The 27,029-nt window shown below is 38.8% G+C and overlaps 1 protein-coding gene across 6 annotated transcripts in view; it reads left to right on the top strand.

Annotated features, from left to right (window-relative positions):
- Positions 1-27,029, top strand: part of LOC126183189 (microtubule-associated serine/threonine-protein kinase 2) — a 247,513-nt gene that overhangs the window by 26,955 nt on the left and 193,529 nt on the right. For all 6 annotated transcript variants that reach the window (XM_049924927.1, XM_049924928.1, XM_049924926.1 and 3 more), the window contains exons 3-4: positions 9,285-9,387; positions 14,131-14,194. In XM_049924927.1, coding sequence (XP_049780884.1) covers positions 9,285-9,387; positions 14,131-14,194 — 167 coding nt within the window. The remainder of the gene's footprint in view (positions 1-9,284; positions 9,388-14,130; positions 14,195-27,029) is intronic.

Genomic DNA, 27,029 nt, shown 5'->3' with positions numbered 1-27,029 from the left:
ATTGCTATTTGGTAAAATGTAGCCTTCTGTGTCGTTAATCCGGCGTATTCCACAATCCGAAATTGTTATAGAACTGAAAGATTTGGTTTTGATACATTTGCTGAGATGTGACCTTATTATTTGCTATTGATGTTAATTGCTTTAAATGAATCTTCTTTAATTTGTGGTTATAATTCTTAATGAGTGATCGTCCTTAATGGTGTAACATTTAATGTACGTCTGATTGTCCCCTGTGTCACCTACTGACTTCATTCAGAGACTGAAAAGGTGGTCCTTGCTCAAGTTTATGGGACTTTATTTACCATTGATCTTTATCATTTATGGCCTTAAAAATATGTTTGTTAAAAAGGAATAATCTTAGATTCCTATTGTTTATTAAGTAATTCTTAAGTTATATAGCAAACATTACGAGTGCAAATATTCTCTCATTGTTACACTTCCTTGTTCTGTGGTTTGCACGGAAGGGTGTGACAATAAATGAAAAATCTAAAGTGAAGCGTTGGGACGAATTAATTCTTTCCCTTATCATTACCTTTAAAGATAACTGAATTTTTGTCACTTGTTATTGAAATAGGTTGGTAGAATAATTTATTGATTGACTCCGTAGAAAGAGTATATCAGTGGTTACAGTGCAAATAACTCTGGCAGTCACTGTTTGCAATGTAAACATCCCTCCAGGTAGCCCACTTCCGTATGTTGAACTGTCTACCTTAATACTGCAACTGCCCCCCCCCCCCCCCCCCCTCCCACCCCGTTTCTCCTCCTCAGGGACTGCAATGCCCACTTGGAGTGCCACTTCAACGGTTAGGGTCTACTAATTGACCAAATTACTAAGACTTCAATTTTTGACTCCTCAGTGACAGTTCCCTACCCACTTCAGTGCTGCTCATGGCACCTTCACTGCTATTGATCTCATGATCTCCTCCCCTGCTCTCATGACTCCCATACATTGGTCATCCCTTGATTATCTTTGTGAGAGTGACCACTTTCCGGTGGTTCTATAATTCCCCTGCTGCTGCCAGGCAGACAGGCCCCCACATTGGGCATTCTGCAGGGCCAGTTGGCTTTTATATATGTCTGATGTGCACTTAAACACCTCCGTCTCGAATTGCATTGATGTGGTCATGCAAGATGTCTCTGCCACTATTCTTCATGCTGCTGGCACTGCTGTCACCTATCCACAGGTCTCCCACCTCCACCTCCGACCAGTACTATGGTGGACTAAGGATGGATGTAGCAGTCAATATCCAGGACTGCTGATGGCATAAGACACGGCTTGGCGCCATCACATTTTAGTTACCCTCCATGACTTCCGTGGTCCCCTTCAGATTTTCATCCACGAGTGTTTTTATCTCGCCAGCTCTTACGGTTTGATTTGGCACTTCATTTAGCACCCCTCGGATTCAGGAGAATGGTACCCTACAGGGTTCTGTGGTAAGTATCGCACTCTTCCTCATAGCCTTCAGTGGACTTGTAACCCCTGTTGGGCCTGTGGTTACCCTGGTGTTGTATGTAGACAATTTCTGCATCTGGTGCAGCTCCCACTCGATAGCATCTGTTGAGTGCTGGTTCCAAGGTGCCATCTGATGGGCCTGTGCATGGGCCATCTCCTATGGCCTCTTATTTTCTCCCTCAAAAACACAGGTTATGCATTTTTGTTATTGACCCACAGTACATCTCAAACCAGAACCCTATTTAGGTGACCAGCTCCTCAATGTTGTAGCGCAGTCCTGTTTCTGGGGCCTTATTTTTGATAAAAAGCTGATATGACTGCCCCATATTCACTACCTAAAGACTATGTACACGTAGAAGCTTAATACACCCTGCCTCGTGGCCCACACATCTTGGGGCGCAGACTGTGCCACTATTCTCCATCTTTACCATGCTCTGGTCTTGTACAGACTAGATTATGGTAATCAGGTTTATAACTCAGCAGGTTCTTCCACTCTGCAAATACTTGACCCTGTATACCATTGTGGGGTGCACCTGGCTATTGGTGCCTATCGCCCTAGGCCTGTTGACAGTCTCCTTGCAGAAGTGAGGATTCCCCTACTACAAATATACGGAGCTGATGTGTAATATTATGAAAAGGTGCTTAAATAAAAAAAAAAGCAAGGTGTAATTTAATAAGGCAAGGTGTTGTTTATACAGTATTCATATTTTAAGTGAGGAGGGGTTGCCGCATATCTTACCCAGTACTCCAGGGTGATCAGTAGGGATAGTCGGCATATGATAATGAGGAAAAGAGATTATTGTATACAGCAGTAGAGCTACAGTTTTCTCAGTAAAGTAATATTGTGGTTTCATTTACAAACATCTGTGGAGTTTGAATTTCTAATGTGAAAGGATAAGGAGAATAGTATAAAAGCCTGGTAGACATTACAGTAAGGAAACAAGCAGGGTGTATTTTAATAGGAGGAAGAACTGTTGAAAGTTGAGTAAAATTTGGAGAAGACAGTGCAGAGAAGGAAGAAAAGGGATTTAATAGTAAAGCAAAAGGGTAGGTATGAGTTTAAATACATAAATAAGAACATGGCTAAATGATGATTTGAACAAGGTGGCTGTAGAACAGTGGTTTTCAAATGTTTTGAGTTCACGGCTCCCTTGATCTGAACGTAATCCCTTTCAGCTCCTTTTCACACTAGACACCTGCCTCGAACTGTGGGATAAATTAACTCAAGTTTCAAAAAAATTAATAGGAGCAGTTATTTCTTTATTAACTGTTGACATAACACGTTAACTTTTGAGGGGAAAGTATTCATGTGTTTTGTTTACCAAAGTATCATGATTCGACTCCGTATGTTGTTTCATTCCATTGGGGAGTACAGTTCCAGCAGCTAGGACTTGAAACAAATGACACACTATAGTTATTCTTCATTTCCAACAGTAGTACATGTTAAACTGAAATTCAGGTAATTCTTGGTCATATTTCCATATTGTATTTAAAAAGTTGTACATGTTGGCATAGAAACGAATGTTGCCGAAGACAAGCAACGTTCAAATGTGATCTGTGTTCAACAAAATTAACCTCATAACAGATTGTTACTGAATAAAAAGAAATGAGTCATGCATTGTGATTTGATTGCAGGCTACCACACTGCCATAGTAATAAAATTTACTTGCTGGCCCACTAGACATCACTACAAGTTCACACATGGTTCCTTTTCTCAGAAAGAAAATAAATCAAATTATTATTTTTATGAAACCACGGCAGCACCACTAGGAACAGCAACACACAATTTGAAAATTCTTACATTAGAGTTTTAGACCCCTATTTCAAGAATTTGATTGGTGTGGAAAAGTGTCAAACAACTTTATAATATATTTTGTAAACCATGGGATATTCCCAATTTTCATGTGTTTACCTCTTTCCAATGCTTGTCTTTTTTTCTGTATGCCTTTAGTTTTTTTGCCCCCAGTCAAAACACCTGACATTTACATCTAGATACATACATGCTCTGCAAGCCACCACATGATATGTGGCAGAGGGTATCCTGTGCCACTACTGGTCGTTTCCTTTCCTGTTCCACTCACAAATAAGAGTGAGGGAAAAACAACTGTCTGTATGTCCCTGTACGACCCCTAATCTGTCTGATCTTATCTTCATAGCCCTTATGCGAAATATATCTTGGCAACAGTAAAATTGTCTGCAGTCGGCCTCAAATGCCAGTTCTCTAAGTTTTCTCAATAGTGCTCCTCGAAAAGGTCACCTTCACTCCAGTGATTCTCATTTGAGTTCCTGAAGCATTTCTGTAATATGTGCATGGTGTTTGAACGTACCAGAAACAAGTCTAACAGCCTGCTTCTAAATTACTTCGATGTTTTCCTTTAATCTTACCTGGTGCAAATCCCAAACATTCAAGCAATTGTCAACAATGGGTCACACTAGTGTCCTATATGCGCTCTTTGCTTTCTTAAAAATCTCCCAATAGACCAAAGTGTACCATTTGCTTTCCATGCCACAATCCTTATGTGCTCATACTATTTTATATTGCTTCATAACATTATGCCTAGATATTTAATTTTCATGACTGTGCCAAGAAGCGCACTACTAATGCTGTACTTAAAAATTATGGGTTTGTTTTTCCTACTCGTCAGCATCAAGTTACATTTTCCTGCATTTAGAGCTGGGTGCCATTTGTTACACCAACTAGAAATTTTGCCCAAGGCATTTTGTATCCCTCTACAGTCACTCAATGACAACATCTTCCCATACATCACAGCATCATCAGCAAACAGCCGCAGTGCTGCTTCCCCTGTCTGCCAGACCATTTGTGTATATAGAAAATAACAGGTTCTATCATACTTCCATGGCGGGCTCGTGACAATACCGTTGTCTCTGAGGAACACTTGCTGTCGAGGACAATGTACTATGTTCATACTTGTGGAACCTGTTCCATATGCTTGTACCTTTGTTAAGTCAGCAATGTGACACCATGTCAAATGCTTTATGTAAATCTAAGAATATGGAATCAGCCTGTTGCCCTTCATCCATCGTTCACAGGATCTCTTGTGAGATACAGGCAAGCTGAGTTTCACACACGTGATGCATTCTAAAGCTGTGCTAATTTGTGAACAGAAGCTTTTCCCTCTGAAGGGAATTTATTATGTTTGAACTGAGAATATGTTCAAGGATTCTGCAGCAAACATATGCTAAAGATATTGGTCTGTAATTTTACAGGTCCGTTCTTTTACCCTTCATGTATATAGGAGTCACCTGCGTATTGTTTTCCAGTCACTTGGGGCTTTGCACTAGGCAAGAGATTCGTGATAAATGCAAGCTAAGTAAGGGGCCAGTGCTGCGGAATAGTCTTTGTAAAATCGAATTGGAATTCCATTTGCTTTCAATTCTTTCTCTATGCCAGGGATGCTTATTACTTTGTCCTCCATACGGATGGTCAAAAAGTGGTATATTTGTATGGTTCTCTGCTTGAACAATTTTTTAAATGCAAAATTTAAAACTTCAGTTTTAGTTTTGCTTCCTTCTACTGGTTGTGTACATGGAAGAACCCTGGAGATACTAAAAGGTATCAGATAGATTATATAATGGTAAGATAGAGATTTAGGAACCAAGTTCTAAATTTAAGACATTTCCCGGGGCAGATGTGGACTCTGACCGTAATCTATTGGTTATGACCTGTAGATTAAAACTGAAGAAACTGCAAAAAGGTGGGAATTTAAGGAGATGGGACCTGGATAAACTGGCTAAACCAGAGGTTGTACAGAGTTTCAGGGAGAGCATAAGGGAACAATTGACAGGAATGGGGGAAAGAAATACAGTAGAAGAAGAATGGGTAGCTTTGAGGGATGAAGTAGTGAAGGCAGCAGAGGACCAAGTAGGTAAAAAGACGAGGGCTAGTAGAAATTCTTGGGTAACAGAAGAAATATTGAATTTAATTGATGAAAGGAGAAAGTATAAAAACACAGTAAATGAAGCAGGCAAAAAGGAATACAAACGTCTCAAAAATGAGATCGACAGGAAGTGCAAAATGGCTAAGCAGGGATGGCTAGAGGACAAATGTAAGGATGTAGAGGCTTATCTCACTAGGAGGAAGATAGATACGGCCTACAGGAAAATTAAAGAGACTTTTGGAGATAAGAGAACCACTTGTATAAACATCAAGAGCTCAGATGGAAACCCAGTTCTAAGCAAAGAAGGGAAAGCAGAAAGGTGGAAGGAGTATATAGAGGGTCTATACAAGGGCGATGTACTTGAGGACAATATTATGGAAATGGAAGAGGATGTAGATGAAGATGAAATGGGAGATACGATACTGTGTGAAGAGTTTGACAGAGCACTGAAAGACCTAAGTCGAAACAAGGCCCCCGGAGTAGACAACATTCCATTGGAACTACTGACGGCCTTGGGAGAGCCAGTCCTGACAAAACTCTACCATCTGGTGAGCAAGATGTATGAAACAGGCGAAATACCCTCAGACTTCAAGAAGAATATAATAATTCCAATCCCAAAGAAAGCAGGTGTTGACAGATGTGAAAATTACCGAACAATCAGTTTAATAAGCCACAGTTGCAAAATACTAACACGAATTCTTTACAGACGAATGGAAAAACTAGTAAAAGTCGATCTCGGGGAAGATCAGTTTGGATTCCGTAGAAATACTGGAACACGTGAGGCAATACTGACCTTACGACTTATCTTAGAAGAAAGATTAAGGAAAGACAAACCTACGTTTCTAGCATTTGTAGACTTAGAGAAAGCTTTTGACAATGTTGACTGGAATACTCTCTTTCAAATTCTAAAGGTGGCAGGGGTAAAATACAGGGAGCGAAAGGCTATTTACAATTTGTACAGAAACCAGATGGCAGTTATAAGAGTCGAGGGACATGAAAGGGAAGCAGTGGTTGGGAAGGGAGTAAGACAGGGTTGTAGCCTCTCCCCGATGTTATTCAATCTGTATATTGAGCAAGCAGTAAAGGAAACAAAAGAAAATTTCGGAGTAGGTATTAAAATCCATGTAGAAGAAATAAAAAGTTTGAGGTTCGCCGATGACATTGTAATTCTGTCAGAGACAGCAAAGGACTTGGAAGAACAGTTGAATGGAATGGACAGTGTCTTGAAAGGAGGATATAAGATGAACATCAACAAAAGCAAAACAAGGATAATGGAATGTAGTCGAATTAAGTCGGGTGATGCTGAGGGTATTAGATTAGGAAATGAGACACTTAAAGTAGTAAAGGAGTTTTGCTATTTGGGGAGCAAAATAACTGATGATGGTCGAAGTAGAGAGGATATAAAATGTAGACTGGCAATGGCAAGGAAAGCGTTTCTGAAGAAGAGAAATTTGTTAACATCGAGTATAGATTTAAGTGTCAGGAAGTCATTTCTGAAAGTATTTGTATGGAGTGTAGCCATGTATGGAAGTGAAACATGGACAGTAAATAGTTTGGACAAGAAGAGAATAGAAGCTTTCGAAATGTGGTGCTACAGAAGAATGCTGAAGATTAGATGGGTAGATCACATAACTAATGAGGAAGTATTGAATAGGATTGGGGAGAAGAGAAGTTTGTGGCACAACTTGACCAGAAGAAGGGATCGGTTGGTAGGACATGTTTTGAGGCATCAAGGGATCACCAATTTAGTATTGGAGGGCAGAGTGGAGGGTAAAAATTGTAGGGGGAGACCAAGAGATGAATACACTAAGCAGATTCAGAAGGATGTAGGCTGCAGTAGGTACTGGGAGATGAAGAAGCTTGCACAGGATAGAGTAGCATGGAGAGCTGCATCAAACCAGTCTCAGGACTGAAGACCACAACAACATTCTTCTACTGCCACCCTAAACCGATCAACAAGTGACTGGATACAAGCCTTAGACCCAGTTAGTGATTTTATGTAGGACAAGAATTTTCTCGGGTTCTTGCCTTAAGCGTTGCGCATTGATCTTTTTAAATATGCATTAATTTCTATTAACTTTTACCTGTCATTCTTTGTGCATTCTCATTTGAACTGATGGTGCAACAGGCTTTGCTTCAACAACATATTTTGAATTTTGTTGTTAAAGTATTGTGGGTCTTTTCTGTCCTTAATCCACATATTACGCACATACTTCTCCATATTATGATGTACAATCTGTTTGAACTTTGCTCATAATTACTCTACATACATTGTACTGGAACTAAATGATGTAAGTTTATCGACTAAGTAGGATGGTAACAACTGTCTATCTCCTCTTTCTACCAGAAATGCTTTACTAGCCTTCTTGATTGGTTTATTAACTTAGCAATCAAAGTAATCCCTTTCTCTCTACTGACACTGTTGACTAGGTCAGGTTGTTTGTAACTACGAGATGCAGAATATTTCTGTTGCGTGTGGGCTGTCAAACTAGCTGCTCAAGACAGTTTTTGGAAGATGTGTTCAAAAGAACTTGGCATGACTTTCTGTCTGTACCCTCCTGCAATAAGATGCCCCAATCTATACTTCACTGGTTTAAGTTGCCTCCAACTAATATTACATGATCTTGGTATTTCTGCACTGCTAACCGTAGACTTTCTGTCAGTGACTCTAAAACCATCGCAGCGGAATTGGGTGCCCAGTTAAAAACATCCAACCAGGTAACTTCACTGTCACACTCAAATTCGACCTCAGTAGAGACAATATTTTTGTCATCTGCAATGAACGCCGCCGCCCCCCCCCCCCCATGATGTCTAATCTGTCTTTTTGATATATATTCCATGAACTGATAAATATGTTGGAGATTTCTACCTTGGGTTCTAGCCAGCTCTTGTTTCCGAGAATAATTTGAGTGCAAGGAGTTTCTTGGAGCGCAGTAAATTTGGGAACTTTGTTACAAATACTTCAAAAATTTATTCATTAAATTTCGACAGTTGAAGTATCTTTACTTTGAATGCTGTCTGATTTCACTGTGAGTTGTGTTGAGAGTATTTATCAGAGAACCTAAACCTATCACCTAGCCTAAAAAAAACTCCATGTGCACTCGACAAGTACTCTGCTACCCAAGTAGCTGCTTTCTTTGTGTAGTGCACCCCTGACTTACCAAGGTAGGTCCTGCAATTCCCTGGCTGATAATGCAGGTCCAAAAATCTGCAGTCAAGGCTGTCAGAGTCGACAAAGCCTATGGCTGAGACCGTCGACATGGCTCCAAACCAGAGGACCCTGACTGACTTTGGGCACAATGTTGCAAATTGTGAGCTTTGCTTGAACCCAGCGTGTGAGGCCAGCAGCCTTCACTTCGTCAGTCAGCCATTTGTATGAACTGCGGAATGCCTGAGAACCCAAGCGACAGCCATCGTTGGTGCTGATGTGAGCCACAACTTGTAGACGGCTTCATCTTTCCAGCCCTGAACGCTATCTGCCTAAAGGGCTCCATAACGTGCCTAATGTTGGAGATCCCGATAACTAGCATCCATACATCTTCTCTACATATTAGTGTTTCTTTTATAACTTCTACACAGTCATATATTCTCCAAAATGCATCACTATGAAAACCCTGTTTGGTTTCCCTTTTTTGTACTTTAACTGCAGTCTTCTAATTTTGTTACATCTTTACTCCTATATTTCTTAATGTCTTATATTTTCTCCTCCTCCCCCACTTTCCCATGTGATATTGTGGGGTTTGCCCACTAACTTAGCTGCATTATGAATTCTGGAGGCTGTGTGTAATGTTATGATGTCTGTTTTGACTGATAGTTTCAGCATTCAAATACTTCAGAGTAGTTTCTCATTGTAATAGACACTAACCACAGAACTTTAAGTAGTGAACATTTTTATTTTATTTCACCTGATCTAACCCATTTTCTTTTTGCAGAAAGAGCTGGGTTTGCCTCGAAGAAGTAGTCGTATTGCCCATAGGAAGAGCTTCATATCGGCAACTTCTCCAACATTACCCAGGTGTCATTCACCAGTTCTAAGTGAGTAGTCATTAAAGATGTCACTAACTTCTGACTGTTCGAAAATAAGCTGTTGCATTTGTTTGACTTTAAATTTTTCATCAAAGTTAATGGCATTTGTATCATTATTCTGGGTGCCTTGGTGAGTGGAGTGGTACTCTGTGAGATGGTAGTGTAATGAAAAATACTGAACTTTCTTTCATCAGTTATACTTTTAATGTGGTCATAAAGCTTAATGAGCACAATCTAGTTGATAATGAGATATTAACTAGCATAAATGTTGGTGATGAATGTTTTCGTGGTGCAAAATGTTAAAATGAATGTTTGATGCATATGGAAGCTATAGTGTTGAACACTGTTTTGATATATGAAATTGAAGCTGTAATTGCAGCATGAAAATGTTGGAAATGTGGAAAGTGCTTGCTGAATGTCAGCAGAATACAAATCTTTAACACTTTCGTTTGTCAGTGTGTAGTATTTCATACTTTTCTAACTCTGTAAACTGTCTAATCTGGACTATGTCATGCATTAACATTGTTGCTGGCAGTTTTGTAGAGTACTTAGTGATGGAATGTAGTTATTGTGACTTCTTAAGGGTGATGCAACTGAAGTCTCTTATAGGATCTACATGTGAATACTCTCAGTTAATATAAAACCTTTTTTATTACTGAAGTAACAAATACTTAAAATGTAGCTTTATTCAAGTAATAGTTATGACACACTGAAATAGATGTGATACTCAGTTAATTTTATAGATATCTTTCAGTGTGATTCATAGGGCGTGTATCATGTGCTTAGTGTGTAGGAGCATGTGACTTTACAGCTGACAGTGTGAGGAAACATCTCATACTATATAACTCATTTCTTAGTTGGTAAAGTTTAATGGATCATTTGGGAATTCTTTTGGAAGATTAGCATATATGCTCATTGAGTGATGGACATTAAACAAGGACCATCACTTAAATCTGCAGTGGGATTTGCTTAAAAGGACCCATTTTTAGAAGTTTTTCACTTGTGAAGAAACTGTCCAGTGTACACTGAACTGCAGACATTTATGAATCACTGGTCTGTCTGCACATAAATTTATGTTCGTCATGGGGCAAGTTGAATGTGCAACAGCACATGCATACCCATTGAACTCACGGAACATTTATGTTAAGGTAGTCTCGTTTGTCAACAGTATAATGTTTCTATTAGACAAGGCATAACTTCATGCAATGGTGAAGTTTTGTACAAATTTATCAAGCATTTGTAACTGTTTGAAGAGACATATAAGAAAAGCGAAACTTTTTGGTAGATTAAAACTGTGCTACGTGTGTCTCCTGCTCAGATATTACAACTAGCACAAGCAATTTTGTATCTACAGAATCTTTAGAAGTAATGTTTCTGTTTTCTTTTTCCAAAGATGGGTCACAGTTGGTGAATGTTGAATGTACTATGTGGATCTCTAAAATTTAAAACTGTGGTAATTAAACTAATTATTAATGAATTGTAGAACTTGTACATATGTTTACACATCAGCAAAAATTTTGAAAAAAGTGTGCCTACAGTAGAAATATTTGATAGATGCATCACTAAGGAACATAGACCACAGCACAAAACAGCTAACAAGTACAGACTGAGGTCCCAGCTTGGAAGCGCCATCTGATGATGGATTAAAAAAAAAAAATTCAAAACCATTAATGGGTAAATGTGAATAAGTTTTTTATACCATACTTGTGGCTGGTTGCCAAATTTAAGCTATAATTCTACTAAAGCCTCATTTCTCATAATGTTTATTTTTGACAAGGTAGCATTTATCTATGCATTTTGATGTGGCAAAGACTACCCTGCAGCTTTTGAAGCTCACAATTCGGGCAAATGATCATCAGTACCATCTACTACCTTCAGTGCTAATTCAAACAGATATAGCCAACAAAAACATTTCTGTAAGTACTCTTAGTACACACATCAACATTCTCTACAGTGCTAACATTATATCTCACTTCTTCAGTGATCCACATGACTGGTTTTGTGAACAAATTTTTCCTGACTTTTATGTGATCCCATCAATTAGAACAGCCCTTCCTGCTAGTACATCACTGGCTATAATGAGAACAATACTTATACCACTGGTAAAGGCTATTACTTCAGTATTACTACTTCCTTTATTCAGTTGAACAATCACCAGGTTATCTGTTTAGTTTTTTGGTAAATGCTGGGACTAATGCTACTCCTTGAGCTTGAATTACTTTCAATAATGGTGGTGATGTGGATGTGTATTACAAACTTCCTGTTAAGTGCAGTCATTTTGGATCCAGTGTCATGACATGCACTTGTCTAAGTATTGTCAGCTTTTGTCCTCACTTTGAGGAAACCTTGCCATTACTTAGTAACTTAGACATACATATTAATCTTTGTTTGTATGGATCTTGTTGCATACTTCATTCTTTGTATGTCTTCTGTTCATCATCTGGGCAGTGTGCCCTGCACACTTTTATTCATTTTGCACTCTCTCTTGCTATTGTGTGTTTGGAAATTGCTTTGCAGATTCATTCCCAAAATTGCTTGTCATTCTGTGAATATCAGATTTTCCATTTGGCATCTGTCTCTGCCTGACTCTTGCAAACTATCATTTCTGTAACAGGCACCACCTTCATTGTCTGGTTGACAGTTGAGCCACTTTACATTTCTTGTTCTCTTGTGCACTCCTGCTGTCAATTGCAACAGCCTACCCTCTCAATTATGATGTTAGTCTGCACAACTTGTATGTCACTCCCGTGTGCTTCCAATAATATCATAATCTCAATGAACAAAAGAGATGTTATTTTGCTAATGAACCCTTGTAGAAGGGTGGAGAAATGGTTCACCACCACACTACACTATTCTGCCTTATTCATCATATGCCAAAATAGCCAAATTTGCAATAATGTTATTGTCGACAGAATTGATTGTTGTGGATATGGTTTTGAGAACAAGTATATCTTAACTAAAGTCTGTGCCACAATATTGCAATATGTGGTTAAGAATTGGCATATTTTATGCTGCATACACAAGATTCTCCAAACAAAACTCTGTCTTTTTGGTCCAGAACTTTCCATGTGAGCAAAAGTTTGTGAGATCCACAATTCCATTAATGTAGGATTTACTGTCAGTCACAAAAACATTCCTTTAAAATGTAAGTTGTAATTTTGCCCGTATCTTGACAATTGAATGCCCATATTTATTTCACTCACAGTAACATGTACCTGTCTGGTGAAGATGTTTGTAGACCAACACACTTTCTTTGGTATTCAAACTTTGTGTTCAACTGCACTTACCTACATTCGTTCCTGGTCCTGTGTGGCCATTACAATGGAAAGTTGGTGGTCCACTTGGTCCCCATATGCATCACATCCCTCCATAACTTTGATTCTACCTGATCCCAAAAGCAAATGATTGATAACCAAGTAACAACCAAATCAGACAGCTCGCAACTAACATCAACAAACGAGATGTCTGAAACCATTCAGCTCTATCCTGTGAAAAGAACTGTTAACACACATAAGGGCATCAGTAAAAATCAGATAAACACATTAAAGTCATTGTATATAAACTCAAATTTGAGTGAGGAAGCTGCACACTCAGTCGTGTACCAAATGCATAACATGCCACTTAGGCAAATAAAAAGTGAAAACGCATATAGCTTAAACCCATCAGGGAACGACAACATGAACAGCTAAAGCACAAAGCAAATGTTAAATTGTCTTCCACATGAAGGGCTGTCCTATAAGTGCTGGGCTTTAGTTGGTGAAGGGTAACAAAAAATGATCTAATTTATAAATCTGGGAACAAATTACATAGAGGGAAAGCGGCTAATATGGAACCACATTAATTGAAACATATGAATTTAATAAGTTGGATTTTCAATTAAATGAGGATATTAAACTGTTGCTGCAAACTTCTCACAGTGCTTGACCTGAGTGAAAAATGAATTGTATGTTAATTATTTCACGTGAGCGCACTGAATGTGGTTCTGCGTGTACATTCTGAGTGAGGAGTAGGGTCGACTTAGTTGAAAAGTGAGAATTTCTCCGTCAATATGTAGTATGTGGCATTCTCCTTTTTGCCAGTGTTCTCTGTGATAATAAATGTGACCAGTTGTGGCTTGATAACCACTCAAGTGTTTCGATGAGCTATGTGACTACTGGCAAATGATGGAAGTTAATTAGCAGGTGAAGACCAGACATCTCAGATGACTGGGTGATGGAATACTCAGTAGATTAATGATGACCATCATGAGACAGAAAATAAGGTAACGTCTTGTGTGTGTGTATTCCTTTGGTTTCCCCTCTTCTGTGCCTACTGAGATGCTAGCGATACTCCATTCTGAGTCATTGCTCAGAAATAATTTTTTTCTGATGGTCGTGGAAGCTGTTACTGGTCATTCCAAGCTTCTTACTTGTTAAAGGTTTGTCAGTGATACTGTTCTTCTCCCACAGTTCATTAGGGGTGTATAAGAAATGTGTCTTAGGCAGTTTTCGTCAGTTCTCATGTATCGCACACCTTGTAGCACAAGGAACATTGGCTGTAGAACACAACAGGGTTTTATAGCTTAGCTTGCAAAACAGTAGGATGGGCTTTAATTGTGCATCAGATAACTGGTCAGCACCACACCTTTTGGTGTCCTGATATCTGCTCAAACTGTAAGCAGTTTTAAGATGATAGAGAATGCAACAGATATTGTGTTCTTTATTATGTCATGATGCAATTTCTTATTCTGTTTCTTTACTTGTTTCATTACAGGCAGTCCCTTAGAAAGTCCACGGATGTCTCCAAGCCAACATTTTGGTTTTGCTCCAATTAAAAGGTAATTTTTGTCATTTTGATTACAATACAGTGTTAGTAACAGTAATTGTATACATTAATTGAGGAACAAAAAAAAAAAAAACCTGTTCCTTTGCATAAATAGTGTCTTTAAACAAATTCTAGGCTGTGGTTGAGTTATTCACTGACACAGTGGTTTGTTTTGTAATACTAATTGTGCATGGTCGGGAGCAGAGCATAGTTGAAGTTTGAAAGAGTTCTTAGGACAGATATTTACATTGGTGTGACATGTTGGTGATTAGCTTAATTAAGGGTATTACCTGCAAAAGTAGGAATGCTTATTAGTTTTCATTTTTGCATGTAATTAATTTATATATGAGACATTTTTTCCAGATTTTTTATGGATACATGCTGTGTAGTGTTAACAATTATGATTAGTGTGATTTGATATTAATGGCAAATGACATTGCAGACCATAGATAGTGTTAATAACTAAGTGAGTTAGTTGTATTAAGTAACCTGAGTATATGTTCATAGACATTAAACATTTGGAGCAGCCTAACTCTTTTTAATGTTATCTAAAAATCTCTAATCTAATCATGAATGCATTGTCACAACCGGGGATAGGATTATAAATGTCCTTGACAATTCTTTGTATGCATAACCTTAAATGTTTATTCACCTATGCAAATTGTTATTACTTCCACTCATTTCATACCAGTGACACACTTGGAGCTGTTTTTTGCAGTCTCTCCCTGTAAGGGACATAATACATGACCAAATTTCTCTGCACTAGACTAGTTGGGTCACAATGTAATCATTTGGACTTAGCCATGTGCTTCCAAAACAACAAAACAAAGCTTGTCTATGATCATAATTTTATGCAAATTAATGTACTTAATTGTTTTATTAAAGAAGTTTCCAATATTTCATGCCAAACATTGACTGTGAACTATTTTGTTGTCATTAAGTCCAAAAGGAGAAACAAGTCATTCATTGACTGGTAGATTTCTCTGTTGCAGCAATCCACACCATAACACGTGTGCATATTTACCTTTAAGACGTTACGTTCCCGCATAATTTTAAGAATACCTCAATAAAATCCCCTACAAAAAGTCCCACTATGAACCATGGACTTTGGTGTGGTGGGGTGGCTTGTGTGCCTTAACTATTTTGATAGCCATACCGTAGGTGTAACAGTAGTGGAGGTTTATCTTAAGAGAGACCAGACTAACATATGATTCCTGAACTACTGTTTCTGTTTTTGAAGCAGTCTATCCTTCATGGAGAACAGTTTGCAAATGCACCGAAGAAATGGTCAACAATGTGGAAATACAACTGAGAGATAGAACTAAACGTTTGGATTTCCTTCTCTGTATGTTTGGATGAAGGTAGGGATGTAACAGATGTTGCTCAGAATGCTGCATTTGCAAGAGGTGTTGACGCCAAGTTCAACATGAGGGAGAACTCTTTGATTTAGTGTCAATGCAAAGTATGCTGTATGCAAGAAGGTTTGTAGAAAAATCAGACTTGGATGTTGCATTATGACAACACACCAGCTCATACTTCACTCCTTGTCCACAGCTGTGTAGCAAATATTCACATTGCCGTTGTGCCCCACACCTGTTTCTCAGGAGCTAGCCCCAGCACACTTTTCCTTGTTTCCCGAACTTAATAGCCCATTTAAAGGACGTTGTTTCCAAATCATAAAGGAGATTCAGGACGATATGACAAGAGACATGCATGCAAAAAAAAAGAAAATGCGTTCCAGGGGGCTTTCCAGAAATGGAAGAAATGATGGCAGTGATGTATTTCCAATTGAGGGTAGTATTTGTAGGTGGACAATGTTTAACCCTCGAGCAGGCGCGCCATTTTTCAAAACACGGGCGGGCACGCGGTGCACTTTGTACACATGTGTAGAATAGCTGTTTTTATGTTACCAAACTAAACATGTATCATCAAAATCACAGTTTAATCTCAGTTTACTTAAACAATGAGAAAATAAAGTTACACAATATGAGCTAAACCACTGTTTTATTAAACAATAATCAAATAAACTTTCACTATAACACTCTGTTGCCAAGGTCGTGTTAGCGACAGTAATGACCCACTCAAAGCATTAAGCAGTGCAGTTGCATCAGATCCCAGCCAGCCGCTTATTCAATCACTAATTATCTCATAGACAACTGCCTCAATGTGGGATTATGTTGCTAGTTCCTAATCACGGTCATTTTTTTGCATAGATCGTAAATTTTTTCTCACCTGGCTCACTTCATATTTTATATTACTGCTGCTCACTTGGACATATGACAACACAATTTATCGTTGTTTTACGTGAAGCAATAATGAAGGAATAGGTATGGGTTTGCAGTTGTGAAACAACAATGGAACTGCAGAAAATCATTTTATTTTTGGTTGGCGGACTTTATACACAGATGCGCTCGCTCGAGGGTTAATATGTTGAACAATACACAGTAAAGGTGTTATAGCAAAAGTTTGATTTCATTTTGAACATACCTTTTATATTTATATGGACTTCATTCATACTCTCTTTTCTGTTTTAGCTCAAAGTTTGGTAGGAATTGAAAATATCACTTCACATTGTACTTCTTCACATTGATAAAACAGTATTACAAAACAGACACTGAGGGCTTGTTTGTGTTTAAATAAAAAAGTTATCTTTTTTCCCCTCTGTGGGTTAAAGTGTAGGGATTTGACTGATTTTTGTGTTGAAGATCTTAACTTCTCCTAAGCCGTTTTCTTCTCACCAATTTTGTCCTGTCATGAATGCCAAAGATATTTAAGAGACAAACCTGACTTGAAGTAAACAGGTCCATCTTGCCTTGCACTTGTTGATAACAAACAAGCGATGTTAGCAGAGAGGTGGAAGATGAACTGCTGGCTAATGGCTTCTGTGGGCAAGCAGTGTGGTTGCTGATGCCTGCGGGGTGCATTTGCCCACCCCTAGTCTGGGTGAATGAGTGATCTGGCCGTGCAACATCAGCCAATGTGACCTTGCTATGTTGGTACTGTGAATGACCGAAAGCAAGGGGAAAGTACAACCTTCATATTTTATGAAGACATGCAGCTCTACTGCATGGTTTAATGATGATAGCATTCTCTGGGTAAAATATTCCTGAAGTAAAATAGTCCCCCATTTGGATCTCCACATGAGTACTACTGAGGGGGATGTTGTCATCAGAAAAAACAAATTTGGCATTCTACAGGTTTGAGCATGGAATGTTAGATCACTTAAGCTGGTTGGTAAGTTGGAGAACTTGAAAATATAAATGGATAAGTTGAAGTTGGGTATAGTGGGAATTAATGAAGTGTGGTGACAGGAGGAACAGACTATCTGGTAAAGTATGTATACGTTACCAACATACAATCAACTAGGGATAATACAGGAATGAATAAGAAAATAGGATTGGGGTGACTAGTGATACAGGAACAAGAGCTCAGATGGAAAGCCACTACTAAGCAAAAAAGAGAAGATTGAAATGTGGAAGGAATATATAGAAAGGTTGTTGTTGTTGTTGTTGTGGTCTTCAGTCCTGAGACTGGTTTGATGCAGCTCTCCATGCTACTCTATCCTGTGCAAGCTTCTTCATCTCCCAGTATCTACTGCAACCTACATCCTTCTGAATCTGCTTAGTGTATTCATCTCTTGGTCTCCCTCTACGATTTTTACCCTCCACACTGCCCTCCAATGCTAAATTTGTGATCCCTTGATGCCTCAAAACATGTCCTACCAACCGATCCCTTCTTCTAGTCAAGTTGTGCCACAAACTTCTCTTCTCCCCAATCCTATTCAATACCTCCTCATTAGTTACGTGATCTACCCACCTTATCTTCAGCATTCTTCTGTAGCACCACATTTCGAAAGCTTCTATTCTCTTCTTGTCCAAACTAGTTATCGTCCATGTTTCACTTCCATACATGGCTACACTCCATACAAATACTTTCAGAAACGACTTCCTGACACTTAAATCTATACTCGATGTTAACAAATTCCTCTTCTTGAGAAACGCTTTCCTTGCCATTGCCAGTCTACATTTTATATCCTCTCTACTTCGACCATCATCGGTTATTTTACTCCCTAAATAGCAAAACTCCTTTACTACTTTAAGTGTCTCATTTCCTAATCTAATTCCCTCAGCATCACCCGACTTAATTTGACTACATTCCATTATCCTCATTTTGCTTTTGTTGATGTTCATCTTATATCCTCCTTTCAAGACACTGTCCATTCCGTTCAACTGCTCTTCCAAGTCCTTTGCTGTCTCTGACAGAATAACAATGTCATCGGCGAACCTCAAAGTTTTTACTTCTTCTCCATGAATTTTAATACCTACTCCGAATTTTTCTTTTGTTTCCTTTACTGCTTGCTCAATATACAGATTGAATAACATCGGGGAGAGGCTACAACCCTGTCTTACTCCTTTCCCAACCACTGCTTCCCTTTCATGCCCCTCGACTCTTATAACTGCCATCTGGTTTCTGTACAAACTGTAAATAGCCTTTCGCTCCCTGTATTTTACCCCTGCCACCTTCAGAATTTGAAAGAGAGTATTCCAGTTAACATTGTCAAAAGCTTTCTCTAAGTCTACAAATGCTAGAAACGTAGGTTTGCCTTTTCTTAATCTTTCTTCTAAGATAAGTCGCAAGGTCAGTATTGCCTCACGTGTTCCAACATTTCTATGGAATCCAAACTGATCTTCCCCGAGGTCGGCTTCTACCAGTTTTTCCATTCGTCTGTAAAGAATTCGCGTTAGTATTTTGCAGCTGTGACTTATTAAACTGATAGTTCGGTAATTTTCACATCTGTCAACACCTGCTTTCTTTGGGATTGGAATTATTATATTCTTCTTGAAGTCTGAGGGTATTTCGCCTGTCTCATACATCGTGCTCACCAGATGGTAGAGTTTTGTCATGACTGGCTCTCCCGAGGCCATCAGTAGTTCAAATGGAATGTTGTCTACTCCCGGGGCCTTGTTTCGACTCAGGTCTTTCAGTGCTCTGTCAAACTCTTCACGCAGTATCTTATCTCCCATTTCGTCTTCATCTACATCCTCTTCCATTTCCACAATATTTTCCTCAAGTACATCACCCTTGTATAAACCCTCTATATACTCCTTCCACCTTTCTGCCTTCCCTTCTTTGCTTAGAACTGGGTTGCCATCTGAGCTCTTGATATTCATACAAGTGGTTCTCTTCTCTCCAAAGGTCTCTTTAATTTTCCTGTAGGCGGTATCTATCTTACCCCTAGTGAGACAAGCCTCTACATCCTTACATTTGTCCTCTAGCCACCCCTGCTTAGCCATTTTGCACTTCCTGTCGATATCATTTTTGAGACGTCTGTATTCCTTTTTGCCTGCTTCATTTACTGCATTTTTGTATTTTCTCCTTTCATCAATTAAATTCAATATTTCTTCTGTTACCCAAGGATTTCTATTAGCCCTTGTCTTTTTACCTACTCGATCCTCTGCTGCCTTCACTACTTCATCCCTCAGAGCTACCCATTCTTCTTCTACTGTATTTCTTTCCCCCATTCCTGTCAATTGTTCCCTTATGCTCTCCATGAAACTCTCTACAACCTCTGGTTCTTTCAGTTTATCCAGGTCCCATCTCCTTAAATTCCCACCTTTTTGCAGTTTCTTCAGTTTCAATCTGCAGTTCATAACCAATAGATTGTGGTCAGAATCCACATCTGCCCCAGGAAATGTCTTACAATTTAAAACCTGGTTCCTAAATCTCTGTCTTACCATTATATAATCTATCTGATACCTACTAGTATCTCCAGGATTCTTCCAGGTATACAACCTTCTTTTATGATTCTTGAACCAAGTGTTGGCTATGATTAAGTTATGCTCTGTGCAAAATTCTACAAGGCGGCTTCCTCTTTCATTCCTTCCCCCCAATCCATATTCACCTACTATGTTTCCTTCTCTCCCTTTTCCTACTGACGAATTCCAGTCACCCATGACTATTAAATTTTCGTCTCCTTTCACTACCTGAATAATTTCTTTTATCTCGTCATACATTTCATCTATTTCTTCATCATCTGCAGAGGTAGTTGGCATATAAACTTGTACTACTGTAGTAGGCATGGGCTTTGTGTCTATCTTGGCCACAATAATGCGTTCACTATGCTGTTTGTAGTAGCTAACCCGCACTCCTATTTTTTTATTCATTATTAAACCTACTCCTGCATTACCCCTATTTGATTTTGTATTTATAACCCTGTAATCACCTGACCAAAAGTCTTGTTCCTCCTGCCACCGAACTTCACTAATTCCCACTATATCTAACTTTAACCTATCCATTTCCCTTTTTAAATTTTCTAACCTACCTGCCCGATTAAGGGATCTGACATTCCACGCTCCGATCCGTAGAACGCCAGTTTTCTTTCTCCTGATAACGACGTCCTCCTGAGTAGTCCCCGCCCGGAGATCCGAATGGGGGACTATTTTACCTCCGGAATATTTTACCCAAGAGGACGCCATCATCATTTAATCATACAGTAGAGCTGCATGTCCTCGGGAAAAATTACGGCTGTAGTTTCCCCTTGCTTTCAGCCGTTCGCAGTACCAGCACAGCAAGGCCGTTTTGGTTAATGTTACAAGGCCAGATCAGTCAATCATCCAGACTGTTGCCCCTGCAACTACTGAAAAGGCTGCTGCCCCTCTTCAGGAACCACATGTTTGTCTGGCCTCTCAACAGATACCCCTCCGTTGTGGTTGCACCTACGGTACGGCCATCTGTATCGCTGAGGCACGCAAGCCTCCCCACCAGCGGCAAGGTCCATGGTTCATGGGGGGATAGAAAGGTTATAAAAAGGAAAAATACTGGAAAACATTGTTGTGGAAAAGGAAGAGGATGTGAATGAAGATCAGAAGGGGGTTACAGCACTGCAAGAACATCGTGACAGGGCTGAAATATCTTAAGTTTAAATAATGTACCTGGAGTAGATGACATGGGAGGACCAACCATGACAAAACTGTTGGTATGCAAGATATGTGGCAGGCAAAATACCCTTGTTCTCCATTAAGAATGTAATAATCTCGATTCCATAGGAGCTATATGCTGACTACAGAACCATGTGTAGTTGCAAAATACTGATGTGCTATTTACAGGAGAATGGAAGGACTGGTAGAAGGCGGCCTCAGAGAACATCGGTTTGGGCTCTAGAGAAATGTAGTAACATGTGAGACAGTACTGACCATACCACAATTCTTAGAAGGAAAGTGAAACTACCTGAAGAAAGGCAGACTTACGTTTATAGCATTTGTACATTCGTTAAAAGCTTTTAACGATATTGAGTGGAATACCCTCTTTGAAATTTTGAAGGTAGGAGGGATAAAGTGCAGGGAGCAAAAGGATATTTACCGTATTTACTCAAATCTAAGCCGCACTCAAATATAAGCCGCACCTGAAAAATGAGACTCGAAATCAAGGAAAAAAAAAAATGTCCCGAATCTAAGCTGCACCTGAAATTTGAGACTCGAAATTCAAGGGGAGAGAAAAGTTTTAGGCCGCACCTCCAAATCAAAACAAAGTTGGTCCATTGTAATATGAGACACAATTTAGGTAGAATAAATGACGATACAGCTACAGTAGTTTGGTTCGAGTCGTAAGCTTAGCAGTTAAGCTTTACCAGGTAGCCATTGCTATGCGTCAGACGTGCTTCGTCTCGTTTGAATCAGTTGCTTATTTTTCTTTGATCTGATAAGTGCCGTTCTCTTTGTTATAGGTGTTTACGTCACTCTAGGCTGAAAATGCATTAGTGTACTGTGTCATGCATTGTTTGTCGCATTCTGATAATAAGTGTTAACGACCTGTCGCCGCTCGCGGCATGGCTTGCTTTTGTGCGCGCTACCACCGCTTACAATAAAAAATAAAGAGGAATTGTCTCATTAGCGAAACAATAGCAAGAGACTGCTATTTGTTGTTACTTACACTGCTGCTTTCTTTGATAATGATCAACAAGAACCAAATAATAGACTGCGTATGATAGATGTTCTGAACGAGAGTTTAGCTAAAATTTTTCTCCGTTTGAAAATCTTTGCAAACGCCTCTTTTGTACATTACATTCTGCACAGAAATTAGTCATCTTAGATTTAAAAATCTAGTCAATTGCCATTGCCGTGCTTCATTTCTGATTGTATCACTATTAGGCATAAGAATAATACGAATATAAACATGACATGATATGTATATTCTTCCGCATTTGCTGCTGTCTCACACTAGTTTCGTAGGTTATTAGGCAGACAGGATTTAAATGAGATAGCAGCAAACACGAAAGAATACATGGCAAAATGTTTATATTCGTATTATTCTTATGTTGAAGAGAATACTGCATGTGATTCGCAATTCATAAAAGTTCCTATTAGCAGCCATCTCTCCTCACAGGTAGGAAAAAATTCAGAACGTAGAGTTGGCCATATTGACAAATATCCCAAGTAGTCTTCCCAGTCGGATTTTCGTAGTACATTGAAATGCTGCTACATTCAAAGATGAACAACACGGAATTTGTATTTACTTCGTTGGATAATGTATGAAAATGCAGTGGTCGAAACTCAAGGAGGAGAAAAAAAGCTTGTCTTACACTTTTTTTTTAAATTTATTTACTGACTCAGAGGTTTTGGCGCCAGTATTTATCTTTGTGCCTGCAAAGCATGCCTGTGTAGCACTACATATATTCGACGGCAGAAGTTAGTTGTGGCGGCACCTACCAACATTTTTCAGAACTTCCGCTTACTTTGCACTCGATTCTAAGCCGCAGGCGGTTTTTTGGATTACAAAAACCGGAAAAAAAGTGCGGCTTAGATTCGAGTAAATACGGTACTACTTGTACGAAAACTAGACTGCATAATCAATACACAGTCTTTACCCTATGTGAGATGATACATAAATCCTTTCAGCTGTCTTCTCGTAGCTTGATAGATAATTTTTCCATTATATAATAACCACTTCTTCGTCAGTGTTCCCAGTGAGCACATGTATTTCATAGAATATTTAATGATAGATGTAATGACTCACCTGCACCACTTATTGACAAGGCGATTCTGGTGCATGCCCGCCCAGTCTTTCCTGATGGGCTGTAGCTATAACAACTCCACAGACAAACTTGGCACCACTCTGGGACACATTGTTGGTGCTATGTACTTTTTTAATTACTCTGTTTTATGTATTTGACAAGCCAATGTGACACCAGTGTTTTATAAATGGAGTATGCTCTCGTTATGCTTGTACAGTTCATGCAGAGTAGTATTATTTCCAGAAGGTATGTAAAATATTGTGATCTCGGTTTTATGTGGCTGTTTGAACGTGTATACTCGTACACATTTATGCAGATTGTCATAGTAATGTTCTTCTCCTGATATACTGTAGATCCAAAGATGACAGCTAGACCTGTAGAAAGTGGTCATTGAGGAAATAAAAATACTTCAATGTATGATTTTGGCTGCAAAACATCTTGTTTATCAATAAAGATCACATCGCACCCAGCAACGTGCACAACTTGTGTAACAAAATCACTGATGATAGCCAAAGAAGTGAAGATATAAAATGTAGACTGGCAGTGACAAGAAGTGTTTCTGAAGAAGAGAAATTTCTTAACATTAAATATAAATTTAAGTGTCGGCAAGTCTTTATTTTGAAAGTATTTGTCAGGAGTGTAGCCTTGTAGGGAAGGGAAATGTGGGCAATTAGCATTTTGGGCACGAAGAGAATAGAAGGTTTTAAAAAGAAATGTGGTTCTACAGAAGAATTCTGAAGATTGAAATGTTACTTAGAATAACTAACAAATAGGTATGAAATTCAATCTGGGAGAAATGAAATCTAAGGCTCAACTGTACTAAAAGAAGTCAGTTCATGGGTTTCACCTTGAGACATCAGTGAATAGCCATTGAACCTCAACCACCACCACAACTCCAATACAGTTAGGTAACTGAATAATGAAGGATGAATAAACAATTTGACTCTCATTGAGCAGGTATTTAGAAAAATTACAGCTGACTTTATCAAAGTGACCAACTTTAATCTGGCTGTGAATCGATAACTGGCTATTCTGTCGATTTTCCTCATTCCAGCAAAGCTTAAGACACTATTTTTACACAGCATTTGCAAAAATGAAAAACTTGGTATCTGTTGTCACATGTAAGAAACCTTTGAATTAAATTGTATAGGGTACAAAAAATATATGTTGGAGACATGATATGTCTTTGCTTTGTGCCACAGTTTTACAAGTAATTTGGGACTTATCCATTTTTGTGACTTTATAATGTCTTATTTAGACTAGCTGCATTTTGCTTTATTTAAAGCATCTTTAGTGGTCAAGTTTTGACTCTTTTATAGTTTCCATGCATATGCAAAGCACCAAAGAGGAATGTGAATGTATAAGAACATGGAAATTAGTAAATATTGTATACCAAGGCAGTGCAGTGTGCCAAAAATCAAATGAACAATGCATGGAAATAATGTAGGAGCCAAAAAACTCAACTTTGAAGATACTATAAATAAAGTGAAACTCGTTTGGTCCAAATAAGAGTTTACATGGGCACAAAAAATGGAATAACTTCTGTATTACTTATACTGGGTATGATAAAATAGTGTCTTGACAGAGACATACTGCTTGGCATCTTTGGGACCTTTTGTGTTCTCTCTCTATCTCTCTTTTGATACTCTCATTGTAACTGCAATGTGTTTTCACACATTATGTGATTGTCAAACCAGAAAATCTTATGTCAAATATAAACTCCTTTAATCAAGGTCTCCAAGCTGTTTGACTGGTTTGACGAAACTGAACCTGTGCTAAAACCTATATAATATCATGGATGAACAACAAATCAGTTTATATGCGCACAAATCTTGTCTACATGCAGTTCCAAATAATAAAGAATTCTCCCTTAATTCCTCAATGAGAAATCTAATTATAATACTAAATGAATGTTTAATTTTGGAATGAAATTTCTTTATCCGTACATTGGAAAGTGTATGTGTCACTCCACATTTTTCAAAAACACACAGATATTTTTCCACATACAATGAATGGAAAATTTCGTAAGAGTAAGTTTTACCCTCTTCAATTATTGTGGTGTGCTACAACACAGTCCTGTTACTAGCAGCTTGATTACAGGTATACCACACTATATGATCACAGTATGCCTTCCTATAGTGAACTTCCTGGGTTACATTCAGTATCACACACTTAGCTTGCTTTATCGACTACTTAATAATCACAATCCCAAATATCTATCCTCAAGTATATCATTCCTTCAGTGACACCATTAGCAAAGTGCCAGATCCTTACAGAACGGATTAAATCCAGTCACTCCTCACATCACAAGTGTTTGTGTTAAGTCCATCAGTATTGCAGCCACTTGATTATGGAATAACCAGCCCTATCAAATCAGAAAAGAAACAAATTTTAGCTGCATGAAATTTTCACTCTGCAGCGGAGTGTGCACTACTATGAAACTTTCTGGCAGATTAAAACTGTTTGCTGGACCAAGTGCTCTACTGACTGAGCTACCCAATCATTACTCTGGCACACAGTTTTAATCTCCCAGGAAGTTTCATATCGGTGCACACTTGGCTGCAATGTGAAAATTTCCTTCAGGAAATATCCCCCAAGCTGTGGCTAAACCGTTTCTCCACAATATCTTTTCTTCCATGAGTGCTACTCTAGCAGGTTTCGCAGGAGACCTTCTGTGAAGTTTGGAAAGGTAGGAAACTAGGTGCTGACGGAAGTAAAGCTGTGAGGACAAGTTGTGAGTTGTGCCTGGATAGCTCAGTTGGTAGAGCACTTACCCGTAAAAGGTGAAGGTCCTGAGTTCTAATCTCAATCTAGCACTCAAATTTAATCTGCCAGGAAGTTTCATAAATTTTAGCTATTTAGAACATAAACTGATGGACTGTCTTTTCAAATAATAGTATCTTTTCTGTTCCTCCTGGGTTCATATGCACCATGTTCCCCATTCTAAATATTATTAACGAAAATCTTTGATACATTTTAACACCTTGCTTTCTTTTCTTCTATCTCATTTATTTCTTTTTCTGCTCATATTATATGTTTGATTGTATTATATTGTAGTTCTTGTAGTGTAAACAGCCTATATTTTCCAATGTACTGTCCGTCATATAAAAATACACTAACAGAAAAAACTGCAACTTCAAAAAATAATTAATGTGGTGTAATGAAATTTTGGGAATACATTTGTCTAGGTAACATATTTAAGTGATTAACATTGCAAAATCACAGGTGAATGTAAGTGCGAGAAAGCCATAGCAAATGTGAAATGCTGGTACATTAATATCCGGTGTAACTGCCAGAATGTTGAATGTGAGCATGCAGACATGAATGCATTGTCAGAATGAGATTTTCACTCTGCAGCGCAGTGTGCTCTGATATGAAACTTCCTGGCAGATTAAAACTGTGTGCCCGACCGAGACTCGAACTCGGGACCTTTGCCTTTCGCGGGCAAGTGCTCTACCATCTGAGCTACCGAAGCACGACTCACACCCGGTCCTCACAGCTTTACTTCTGCCAGTATCTCGTCTCCTACCTTCCAAACTTTACAGAATCTCTCCTGCGAACCTTGCAGAACTAGCACTCCTGAAAGAAAGGATATTGCGGAGACATGGCTTAGCCACAGACTGGGGGATGTTTCCAGAATGAGATTTTCACTCTGCAGTGGAGTGTGCGCTGATATGAAACTTCCTGGCAGAATAAAATTGTGTGCCCGACCGAGACTCGAACTCGGGACCTTTGCCTTTCGCAGGCAAGTGCTCTACCATCTGAGCTACCGAAGCACGACTCACGCCCGGTCCTCACAGCTTTACTACTGCCAGTATCTCGTCTCCTACCTTGCCCG

The sequence above is a fragment of the Schistocerca cancellata genome, chromosome 4, assembly GCF_023864275.1.
Source record: "Schistocerca cancellata isolate TAMUIC-IGC-003103 chromosome 4, iqSchCanc2.1, whole genome shotgun sequence".
Taxonomy (NCBI): Eukaryota; Metazoa; Arthropoda; class Insecta; order Orthoptera; family Acrididae; genus Schistocerca; species Schistocerca cancellata.
The sequence above is the reverse complement of the archived record's forward strand: the minus strand, read 5'-3'. Positions and strand labels throughout refer to the sequence as shown.